This window comes from Pan troglodytes, chromosome 12 (genome assembly GCF_028858775.2).
Source record: "Pan troglodytes isolate AG18354 chromosome 12, NHGRI_mPanTro3-v2.0_pri, whole genome shotgun sequence".
Lineage (NCBI taxonomy): Eukaryota > Metazoa > Chordata > Mammalia > Primates > Hominidae > Pan > Pan troglodytes.
The window spans coordinates 52440270-52452816 of NC_072410.2; the positions used below are offsets into that span (position 1 = coordinate 52440270).

Below are 12547 nucleotides of genomic sequence, written 5' to 3' on the forward strand. Positions count from 1 at the left end.
TAGACTCCGTCTCAAAAAGAAAAGAAAAAGAGCAGGGATACCCACCGGTGGAATACCCGTTATCTCAATTTTGTACAAGGAAAACGGAATTCAGAAAGGTGCCTAGAGGACGCACCCCTCCGTCCTGGCCAATCGCTGAGGACATAACCGGAAGCTCAAGGATGACCGAGGCGCCGAGATATCGCGAGGTGAAATGTAAAAAGTGCCAACAATCCATTGGCTAACGAGGTCGATAACGCCAGACGCAAGACGCCGGGCCTACCGCGGGAGCGTGAGGGAAGCCGCGCGTTGCGTTCCAAGGCATCTGTGAGCCCGCGGAGTATACACCATGAGCAAAGCTCACCCTCCCGAGTTGAAAAAGTAAGTATGTGTGAGAGCCAAACCGAAGTGGTCAGTTATTTGCGTCCCGCGAGTCCCTTGGTTCCCTCTCCGTTAGCCGAATGTCTTGAGCCGCTTCACTTCATTTCTTCTTCCGGTCCGAGGTCGCCGGGATCCCGGCCAGGCTCCCGCGCATGAGACGTGAAGCCCGCGCAGAGCTCGCGCGTCGGTGTGGTTACGGCCGGCAGCCACGGCACCTCCTTCCGGCCGACTAGTCTCCAGGTCCCGCGGTCCGGCCCCTGGTCACCCGGCGCTCTCCCTCGTTCCTTGAAGATCTCCAACGCCACCTTTTGTTGAACATCTCGAATAGTATCATGTTCTAGATAGACGGCTAGAGGGGGAAATTCTCTAAAGGAACTAAGGAGGGGCTGGAAGGGAAGGAAGTGTTTTTAAAACTACGTGAGGCATCAGAATCCGAAAGCCACTTTAGTCTTAGCAAATGTGTTTGTAGGTGTTTTGAGCTTTTACTTAGAAACCTCATTCCTTTTTCTTGCCTTCTTTTACGTTAAGCTTGAACGTCGTGTTATCTTGCTCTGATGTTGAAACTATGTAAGAACATTCATTTTTCTTTTTTTTTAAGAACATTAATTTTTTCTAGTCAGAGAAGGCTAATTTTTTGAAGTTTTTTCTACACACCCAGTAAAGTCAAACAACTTTAAGTAGGAGAGGCTTACTTTAGGTAGGACTCAACGTAAAGCTTTGAACTCCTCAAATACTTTTTGAGTGGACTTAACAGGTTATGTGTTTCCTGACTACGTTTCTGTTTTGCTTATACTTCCTGATGCTGGAATTCTACATGTATTAGTTGGATTGCACAAAGGATGCAAAATTTTTACAGGGATCAGTTTTTTCTGGCGTAGCATGCGGTTGGCTTCGTGTATAGTTAATTTATTACCAGGCCCATGGAAGTCAGACAAAAGGTAAAGTTCCTATTTAATAATTTTGCGGCCGGGCACAGTGGCTCACGCCTGTAATCCCAGCACTTTGGGAGGCTGAGGCGAGTGGATCACCTGAGGTCAGGAGTTCGAGACCAGCCTGGCCAACATGGTGAAACCCCCGTCTCTACTAAAAATACAAAAAATTAGCCAGGCAGGTGGTGTAAGCCTGTAGTCTCAGCTACTCCGGAGGTTGAGGCAGGAGAATCGCTTGAACCCGGGAAGCGGAGATTGCAGTGAGTCAAGATCGCACCATTGCCCTCCAGCCTGGGTAACAAGACCGAAACTCTGTTTCAAAAAATAATAATATTTTTGCATTTAAAGGTCCATTTGTATCAAAGCCATCTTTTGTATGAAAACTACTTCTATGTATATTTTAGTTAGGTCTGTTAAGGAATTAATTATTAAAACATAAGCCCAACGCGGTGGCTCACACCTGTAATCCCAGCACTTTGGGAGGCCGAGGCGGGCGGATCACGAGGTCAGGAGATGGAGACCATCATGGCTAAAAAGGTGAAACCCCGTCTCTATAAAAATACAAAAAATTATGTGGGCGTGGTGGCGGGCACTTGTAGTCCCAGCTACTTGGGAGGCTGAGGCAGGAGAATGGCGTGAACCCGGGAGGCGGAGCTTGCAGTGAGCCAAGATCGCGCCACTGCACTCCAGCCTGGGCAACAGAGCGAGACTCCGTCCCAAAAAAAAAAAAAATAGAAGTTACCCAGAAATTATTGTGAAAATTACTCTTTTTATCTGAAAGTTATTTTTGGTGATGTAAGTATCCTCTGGATTCATCAGGGACTGGTGAAATGGTGACTTTTTTTTTTTTTTTTAACAAAAAGACCATTCTCTACTTGTAATCTAAGATTTTCTTTCTGGTTCATAACATAGTTTTTGAAAATTTCAGAGAAGGAGGCTAGTTTTAATACCTTTCTCTTCTCATCCCTAGGTTTCATGAATTGTGAAATCCGGTCAGATCTGCCGCCAAAATGACTTAAAATTTTTTTCTTCCTTTGCTTTCTCACAGATAGCATCTTCTTTTACACCATTATGCCCTCCTTCTGGTGTAGCATAACTCAGGTGTTCTTAAATGGGGAGTAGGGAATCTGGTGCTACCGGCTTCTAGTGAGTAGACACCAGGGATGCTGCTAAACATCCTACCGCTTATTCGACTGCCCCCAACAATACAAAATTAACTGGTCCCAAATGTCAGTAGTATAGAAGTTGAGATACACTGGCTTAACTGAATTCTTCCTTCCACTTCTTAAAATTTGCTGCCACAGTAGTCTTGCCAGTGACTGCTTTAATAATTTATCACAGTATGCAAAATCGAGTCTGTACTTAACCCAGCATTCAAGCACCAAACCTTATAGCTGCTAATACTCACGTATTCCATTCTCCAGTCAAACTGAACTATTTGTGTTTGCTCTCACTTGCTGTGTGACTTTGAAAAATTGCTTTAGCTTTTCCAAGCCTAGTTCTCCATCTGTAAAAACGGTGGAAATGATAGACCATAATTGCAAAGTCGTTGTAAAGATTGTATAAGATCTTGTGTGTTATATTTGATACGTTTTATGTATCTTATTAAAATATAGTTTACTTCATATATATATATACACATATATATATATGTGTTTTTTTTTTTTTTTTTTGAGATGGAGTTTCGCTCTTACTGCCCAGGCTGGAGTGCAGTGGCGCGATCTTGGCTCACCGCAACCTGCGCCTCCCGGGTTCAAGCGATTCTCCTGCCTCAGCCTCCTGAGTAGCTGGGATTACAAGCATGCACCACCACACCCGACTATTTTTTTTATTTTATTTTTTTTTTTTTTAGTAGAGACGGGTTTTCTCCATGTTGATCAGGCTGCTCTCGAACTCCCGACCTCAGGTGATCCGCCCGCCTTGGCCTCCCAAAGTGCTGGGATTACAAGCATGAGCCACTGCGCCCGGCCCATAAATATATTTTTACTTGTAAATGTATCTACTCCCTCCTTCAGTCATGCTCGTTTTATATTTACATTTTCCCTTGATAATCCTATACATTAAAATTGAATAAGTGCCCCACTTCGTGGCCCATATACTAAACATCTTTTTTTTCATTTTTTTATATTTTAAAATTTGAATGAAATTTTTAAAATTGAATGAAATTTTATGTTTTCTGGCCTATAAATGGAAGAGATTAAAAACTGATTTGACTGCATGGCTTAATCTCGTATTCCACTAAAATGGAATTTTTTTTTAATTCATATCGTTTGAAGTTTCAAATGTGCATTTATTATTCTAAAATATACTTAAATGTTGAGGACTACCCTGAACATTTATGCTTGATGCTTTAATATTAAATAAAAGAACACTACTTATTTCAAATATAAAATACCTATTGAATTGGATATGATTTGATTACTGTTTGCTGTCTTTACAACTTAGTTTTGGAAATAACCAAACGTAGGCAAGTCTTTGTTTTCCTCTTGTGACTATAAAATCCAATCATTGAAAATTAGGTCAATGAGACCAGATGTGGTAGCTCATGCCTGTGTAATCCCAGCAGCACTTTGGGAGGCTGAGGGGGAGCATATTTTTTGAGGCCAGGAATTCAAGACCAGCCTGGGCAACATAGTGAGACTCCCATCTCTTAAAAAAAAGAAAGAAAGAAAGAAAGAAATTTAGGTCAATGAAACAACATAGTATTGAACAATAAGAATGTAATTCACATTAGTATACTCTACTTAATGTAAATTAATATAGTCTAAATATGTTTCATTTTTATTGCCTTTCCTCTTCCCAAATTACTTTGCTTCGTAGAATGTCTAATTTAGGTAACCCTTTATGCCCCCACTCTTTTTTTCCCCTGAGACAGTTTCGCTCTATTGCCCAAGCTGGAGGGCAGTGGCGCAATCATGGCTCACTACAGCCTCAACGTGGTAGGCTCCAGTGATTCTCCGACCTCAGCCTCCCAAGTAGCTGGAACCATAGGCATGTGCCACCACCCCCAGCTAATTTTTGTATTTTTGGTAGAGATGGGGTTTCACCATGTTGCCCAGGCTGGTCTCAACTCCTGAGCTCAAGCAGTCCACCCGCCTCAGCCTCCTAAAGTGCTGGGATTACAGGCGTGAGCTACCTTGCCCTACTCCCTCACTCTTTACAGCAATACATTATTTTTACTATTTTAGATTTCATTATTCCCATTGTATAAATTTTAGCAAATTATCTTAACTATACCTATTTACTTGTTTATGCTTAAATTTTTTTAATTGGTTATATAATCTTTACCCTTTTCCTTTTTCAGATTTATGGACAAGAAGTTATCATGTAAGTTTGTTGTTGTTTTGGGGGTTTTTTTAATTATTTAATTGCTTTTTACATGTGTCTTAGCAATATGTTTGGAGCAACTTTATAAAAATTTAAAGCGGCCAGGCGCGATGGCTCACGCCTGTAATCCCAGCACTTTGGGAGGCCGAGGCAGGCGGATCGCAAGGTCAGGAGATCAAGACCATCCTGGCTAACACAGTGAAACCCCGTCTCTACTAAAAATACAAAAAAAAATTAGCCGGGCGCAGTGGCGGGCGCCTGTAGTCCCAGTTACTCGGGAGGCTGAGTCAGGAGAATGGCATGAACCCAGGAGGTGGAGTTTGCAGTGAGCCAAGATGGCACTACTGCACTCCAGTCCGGGCTATAGAGCTAGACTCCGTCTCAAAAAAAAAAAACATTTAAAGCACACAGGACCTGTAATTCACATCCGTTAATTAAGCAGATTACTTAATCCTAACTAGACAATTTTATTTACCTAATTTCTGATAATTAATAAATTTAACAGCACTTCAGGCTTTATCTTATGTAAGACCTTCCTCACTTTGGCAAAATTAACAGGATTTATCAACCTTTTTTCTTTAAACAAGCTACAAAGGACTTAGACAAGGAACAATTATCTTGTTTCTTGGGAATATGTAGGAATAACATTTGTTCAATTTATCTAAAAATCTGACCCACACAGTACTTGAAATATATGTAGGGGAAAAAACCATGAGCGTTAGAGGTAAGCAGCCTTCAGCTTGAATCTCACTTCTATCATACAGTAGCTGTATAACCATGAACCCAGTTACTTAAAAGCTCGGGCACGGTGGTTTACACCTATAATCCCCCAGCACTTTGGGAGGCCAAAGCGGGAGGATCCCTTGAGCCCAGGAGTTCGAGACCAGCCTGGGCAACATAGGGAGCCCCCATCTTTATAAAAATTTTAAAAAAGCTCTGAAGTTTAGTTCTGTCCTATAAAGTAAGGATAATACTACTTTTTAGGATTCTTATAAATTAAAATGTGGAAGTAAATACAAAAATGTTTAACCCAGTTCTTGTCATACAGTAAGGATAGTGGGTTTCAGACATCTCAAATACTTGTGTTTTATCCCACCTGGTTTTTAGTGAATGCTTGGTAGCTAATGGAATGTTTTTCTAAAACTTCTTTTTCTCTTTTTAATAGTGAAATTAAATGGTGGCAGACATGTCCAAGGAATATTGCGGGGATTTGATCCCTTTATGAACCTTGTGATAGATGAATGTGTGGAGATGGCGACTAGTGGACAACAGAACAATATTGGAATGGTGGTAAGTAAAGATACAAGAGTTCTCTTGGAGATTTCATTTTTCTTTTGGAATGTGTATTAACTTTCCTGGTTAGTAACCCCCAGAAATGGCAAATAACAGGCAAGATTAGACTTTCCATCTCCTTTTTAGTTGAACATACGGCAGTTACTCAGTATGAACCAGTAATATCCTGCTTACCTGTAGGTAAGATCTCAACTATACAGAACCTAAGGTCCTAGCGCTTGAAATAGCTGTTGGAAATCCTTTTTGAGCTTTATTCTGCAATAGAGGCTCATAGTTGGTCCTTCGTTAGAGCAGTAGTTCTGAAACCTTAATGTGTATATGAATCCCCAGGGAATCTTCTTAAAATGAAGATTCTACTTTAGTAGGTATGGGGCGGAACTTAATTAAGGTTTTGCATTTCTACTAATGCCTAATGCAGATCTGCCAGTTCACAGATAACACTTTCTGATTTTACTTGTATACATAGTTAACCTGGATTTTCTGGTTTACCACACCCAAAATTTTAAGGTAGCCAAGGTAAAAGTTACAAGGGATAATCACAGTGACAGTTATTCACATGAGAGAAAAAGCAGGAAAAAATAAAAAAGCACATACTGAGCCCTCATAGGATTAAACATTCCTACATTCATTGGGCCGTAGTTTTAGTGATTGCTGAAGAAGAGTTTTGATACCCAGACTTTGAGTCCCTCTTTGTCTAACACAGGACAACATACCTAATAAAGCGGTAAGCCCAAAGTTCTTGAAAAAGGTGAACCAAAAAGGACAACTTACTTTTAGCAAATTATTAAGCATAAAGACCTCCAAGGAGTGGTAAGAGTTGCTAATTATTAGCCTTGATTTATTAACCTTGATTTTTAAGTTTGAGCAGTAAAGTTGAAGATAGACCTATTTTGACATCTCTGCCTGTTTAATTTTTTTACATACCATTCTTTCCAAGGTTTGTGTTATTACTTATTTCAGATACTTTTTCATTACTGTATTTTGAAAAGCAAATCAATAGTTATGACTGAAAAAACAGTTTAGAGTCTCCAGATACCACACTGTACCCCCAAGTTTCATGTAAATTGACTTGTCTTTCAGGTATATTCCCTTGTGAGCTTCTGTTGAATAAGGCTGCCAGCATCATTAGTCCTTTTAAAAACATTTTCTAGATACCCCAAGATTTTCCTCTAAGCCCTTATTTTTACAAATAAATTTTCATTCTAATAGAAGGTAGATTAGGTTTTTAGTTCCTTGCAACAAATTTGCTGAAAAGGATTCAGGAAGAACTTGGCACCTAATTGTCAATTCTGCTTTGAGAAGATTAGAGAATTATGTAACACACGGCTCATTGGAATTTTATCAGAGAAGGAATAGAGCATCCCTCTGGCAATTTTCCCCCTAAACTTTATGGATTTTATTTTCTTTGCACAGAAATTGGTTGAAAGCACTGCCATCCCAAGTCATTTAAGTAATGATTACCTACTTAGTGTGTTGGGCAGCCTCCTGTTCCATCTCTGAGGTTTATGTGACACACACACACCCCCAACCTCCAGCCAAAGAAAAAAAAAAGTTTTTATCAGCAGACAGTAATTCTTGCTGCTGAGTCTTCACTTTGAAAAAGAAATAATAACACATCAGACTTCTTTAATAAAAGACATTTTAAAAGGCAAGAACAGAGATGAACTTTTTGACTTTTCTAAAGTTGGAAGAAGGGAAACAAATAGGTTAAGGTTTTGTTCATTTTGTTAGAAGTTGTTTAACAAAGGACAGTTGGCTTCATTATTACCTTGTCCAAGTCAGTGATCCATTGAAGCCATTGAAATTACTTAATACTGTTTTATTGCAGTTATGTGTGTGTTGGCTGGGCACAGTAGCTCACATCTATAATCCCAGCACTTTGAGAGTCTGAAGCAGGAGGATCACTTGAGCCCAGGAGTTTGAGATCAGCCTGGGCAACATAGTGAGACCTCATCTCTACAAAAAAATTAGAAAATTAGCCGGGCATGGTGGTGTGCACCTGTAGTCCCAGCTACTCAGGAGGCTGAGGCAGGAAGTCGAAGCTGCAGTGAGCTGAGATCACACCACTGCACTCCAGTCTGTGTGACAAAGCGAGATCCTGTCTCAAAAAGGATGTGTTTGTTTTCAGGAGTGAGTTTGTTTTTAACCTGTCAGCTGGATCGTTACCTAATGATAATCTCAACTATCTTCTGAGACATCCCCAGAGTTGTCAGTGGCATCACCTCTATCTTACTTTTTATTATGTTACATAGTTCAGGCACTCTTGCTAGGGTTGTCCTTCTGTAGCATCATTGAAGCACAAAAAAGGGAGCAGTATGTAATTCGGGACCTGATGGTTCAAGTTTGATTTGGAGAATTAGGCCTCAAACACAGTGGCAAAAGAGGAAGAGCACTACAACAGGCCTCCTTTATCCTCAGAGTAGGTACCAGAAACCACAGATAGTAGTGAACCCTATGCACAAATTTCTCTGTGTGTGTGCGCGCGCGCGTGTATGTGACGGAGTCTCACTGTGTCACCCAGGCTGGAGTGCAGTGGTGTGGTCTCGGCTCACTGCAACCTCCGCCTCCTGGGTTCAAGCGTTTCTCCTGCCTCAGCTTCCCGAGTAGCTGGGACTACAGGTGCACACCACCACGCCAAGCTAATTTTTGTATTTTTAGTAGAGACAGGGTTTCACTATGTTGGCCAGGCTGGTCTCAAACTCCTGACCGTGTGAGCCACCTGCCTTAGCCTCCCAAAGTGCTGGGATTACAGGCGTGAGCCACCGCGCCTGGCCAGCACGAATTTCTTTTTACTTCTTCACAATCTCACAGATAGAAGATTCGTCCTTACCATAAATCTTAGCAGTCTCAACATATGATTCTTTTTCTTATTAAGTCAAGAACTTGTACCTTTTCACTTAAAGGAAGCACTTTACAGCTTCTCTTTGGCATATCCATATTGCCAGCATCACTGCTCTTATACTTTCAGGCTAGTATTAAGTAAAAAAAAGGGTTACTTGAACACAAGTAACACTTTGATACCACAACAGTCAATCATAAAACTGAGATAACTGATTAATGGGCAGCATGGAGATGCTAGACAAAGGATAATCCACATCCAGGGACAGTATGAGGTATCATCACACTGCTAAGAACAGCATGCAGTGTAAAACTTACGGATGTCTGTTGCTGGGATTATGCATTTAATGTTTTTGGACCACAGATAAGGTGGGACAAAGTTCACCATCTAGCCTTATTTTCTAAATATTATGTGACAAGACAAAGAAATATGTAAATTTAGCAGGGAGCTAGGCAGGAAGGCTAGCTTTTCTTGCTTTGGTAATGAGATGTGATGTTCAATATCTGTTGCCAAAAAAAAAAAATTGAGAATTTAAAATTCTGATAACTGGCCAGGTGCAGTGGCTCACATCTGTAATCCCAGCACTTTGGGAGGCCAAGGCAGGAGGATCACTTGAGACTAGGAGTTTGAGATAAGCCTGGGCAACATGGTGAGACCCTGTCTCTACAGAAAATTTTAAAATTAGCCCAGCTTGATGGCTCATGCCTCTGGTCCCAGCTACTTGAGAGGCTGAAGTGGGAGGATCACTTGAGCCCAGGAGGTCAAGGCTGCAGTTAGCTGTGATTGAACCACTGCATTCCAGCTTGGGTGACAGAGCAAGACCCTGTTTCAAAAAAAATAATAATTAAAATGAAAATTCTGATAACTAGGTAAGCATGTTTCTACTCCTGGCTTATGCTGGCCATGGTGATGTGCACCTATAGTCCCAGCTACTCAAGAGGCAGAGGCAGGAGAACCACTTGAGCCTAGGAGTTTGAGGATGCAGTGTGCAGTGATTGTGCCTGTGAATAGCCACTGCACTGCAGCCTGGTCAGCATAGCTAGTCCCAGTCTCAAAAAAATGGAGGGGAGCTCTGTTAACTTAGAAGAAGAGTGTCAATCTTTAGACTCTTTCAGTTCCCATTGACATTTTCAGGGCACTGTGTTTACTGGGTTTTGTTGTTGGTTTGAGATAAGGTCTCACTCTGTCACCGAGGCCGGAGTGCAGTAGCATGGAGCTTGGTTCACTGTGGTCTCAACCTCCCTGGGCTCAGTTGATCCTTCCACCTCAGCCTCCCGAGTAGCTGGAACCACAGGTGTACACCACCACCCTCAGCTAATTTTTGTATTTTTTGTAGAGACAGGGTTTTACCATGTTGCCCAGGCTGGTCTCAAACTCCTGGGCTCAAGCTATCTGCCCACCTGGGCCTCTCAAAATGCTGGGATTATAGGCGTGAGCCACCATGCCCAGCCATTCTTTTTTAAATCTGCTCTTTACTACCTTATCATACTCATTGCTGATAACTGGCTGCCAGGTTCCAAGACACTTATCCTACCAATTGTGTTCCCTTCTGTCAGCTGCAGTAATCACATGTGAGTTCTTTTATTCATATTTACCAGGTTCTTGAGCCCTCTGTGTGCCTGCTACTATTTTAGGCACTGGGGTTTTGCACCTAAGTCCCTGCCCTCATAAAATTTACATTTGTATGGAGAACACAATAAATCATAGCGTATGTGTAAATAAAACAAGCATGATACTGTGAGAAAAGAATAAGTTACAACTACTTCTACTCTAGCTGCCTATAAGCATAGCTCCACTTTGAATCTTTTTGGAATGCCTCCATTTCTAATAAACACCTCAAATTATTACATTACCTATCCTTTCTCTCCCCTACATTACCTGTTCTTTCCCTCCCGTACCCCTCCATTCACCTATCCAATTCTACTTGACTGATGGGTGATCTGTCGATTATGATGATCTACGGTCTATTAGGGACTTACTGTTTTTAGTCCCCTAGCCTTCCAGTTTCGCTTATTTTTCTACCCCTCTTGAATTCATTTACCAGCTGATTCATCTATACTCTGATAAGTTTGTCTGTTGGTTTGTTTTGGTTTTTTTTTTTTTTGACAAAAGACAGTTTCGCTCGTTGCCCAGGCTGGAGTGCAGTGGCGCTATCTTGGCTTACCGCAACCTCCACCTCCCAGGTTCAAGTGATTCTCCTGCCTCAGCCTCCTGAGGGTTTACAGGCTGGGATTACAGGCATGTGCCACCACACCCGGCTAATTTTGTATTTTTAGTAGAGATGGGGGTTTCTCCATGTTGGCCAGGATGGTCTCGAACTCCCAACCTCAGGTGATCCAACTGCCTTGGCCTCCCAAAGTGCTGGGATTATAGGCCTGAGCCACCACGCCCCCGATAAATATTCTTATCTTCATTTATGGCTTATCTACTAGGTCAAGCACTGTTCTCCTAGGGCCCTTTTTTTATAACTTCTCTTTCTGCCTCTAGGTTCTGTCCTATTCAAACTTTGGTGTATTTATATAATATCTTGTTGCAGGGACACTTATGATTGTCATTCCCCCAAGTGAAACTCTCACTGGCTCATTGTTAGTTTCTGATGTCCTCCAAACACTAAGATTGGCATTTGAGGCTTTCCAAGATTGAATGCCAACTATCTTTGTTTCCTGATTCTCTTCATGAACTTTTTACTGCATTCAAATTCGATTACTTCCTTATCCTCTCATACTTTGTCTTCATCTTAGTTCTGTCTAGAATTTCCTAAAATCTCCTTTTCAAAATTCTGCCCAATTTCCAAGACCCAGGTAAAATGTCATTTTCATAAAGCATGCCTTTCACAATTTCCCATCCTGGTTTCTTCCCTAAATGATCTCATACCTCCAAACTGTACCTAACATACTCTACTGTACCTATTTTACTCATTAATTTTTGGATCCCATAGAGTCAGGGATGGGCATTTAAATTTGAGTCCTGCATTTTAGAAGGTGAAATTAGGGCCAGGCGTAGTAGCTCACGCCTGTAATCCCAGCACTTTGTGAGGCTGAGGCAAGCAGATTACTTGAGGTCAGGAGTTTGAGACCAGCCTGGCCAACATGGTGAAACCCCATCTCTACCAAAAATATAAAAATTAGCTGGGCGTGGTGGGGGGGGGGGCTCCTGTAATCCTAGCTACTTGGGAGGCTGAAGCAGAATTGCTTGAACCTGGGTGGCAGAGGCTGCAGTGAGCCGAGATTGCGCCACTACACTCTAGCCTGGGCAACAGAGTGAGACTGTCTCAAAAAAAAAGGTGAAATTAGTCATTGGAGACTTGGCATTAGAATCTCATAAAGCAAATTGTTAGCCTTAAATCTAAAAGATGTCTGTCTTATAAAGGGCTTAGAGTTGTTTGGTGTCCCTGTGGCTTGAACAAACCTTTGCAAACCGACATGTAATATTAAAAAACCATTAATGATTTGGTGAAAATTCTTCATCATAGTTATGTCTGTTACCTGAGTTGTTCTTTTCAAATTTATTTTTCTCTTTCTTAGGTAATACGAGGAAATAGTATCATCATGTTGGAAGCCTTGGAACGAGTATAAATAATGGCTGTTCAGCAGAGAAACCCATGTCCTCTCTCCATAGGGCCTGTTTTACTATGATGTAAAAATTAGGTCATGTACATTTTCATATTAGACTTTTTGTTAAATAAACTTTTGTAATAGTCAAAAATGCTTTCTCAGATGTTCTGAATATAGAATATCAGCTCTCATTCCAATTTTTTCTAACATGAATTTTCCTGGTTGACACTGATTTCAAAGGGTTT

The 12547-nt window shown here is 41.2% G+C and overlaps 1 protein-coding gene across 5 annotated transcripts; it reads left to right on the forward strand.

The window, feature by feature from the left end:
- The first annotated feature begins 190 nt into the window (after positions 1 to 190).
- Positions 191 to 12453, forward strand: SNRPG (small nuclear ribonucleoprotein polypeptide G). 5 transcript variants are annotated; one of them, XM_063789737.1, is made up of 5 exons: positions 241 to 1738; positions 3224 to 3891; positions 4349 to 4616; positions 5782 to 5906; positions 12273 to 12453. In XM_063789737.1, exons 3-5 carry the CDS (start codon positions 4598 to 4600, stop codon positions 12321 to 12323), a joined length of 195 nt encoding a protein of 64 aa, XP_063645807.1. In that variant the 5' UTR covers positions 241 to 1738; positions 3224 to 3891; positions 4349 to 4597; the 3' UTR covers positions 12324 to 12453. The 5 variants fall into 5 exon arrangements, with proteins under 5 accessions (XP_009440905.1, XP_063645808.1, XP_016804208.1 ...); XM_009442630.3 differs by lacking the exon at positions 3224 to 3891 and having other exon boundaries at positions 191 to 360; positions 4594 to 4616; XM_063789738.1 differs by lacking the exons at positions 3224 to 3891; positions 12273 to 12453 and adding an exon at positions 6613 to 6809 and having other exon boundaries at positions 206 to 360; positions 4594 to 4616.
- Positions 12454 to 12547: the final 94 nt, after the last annotated feature.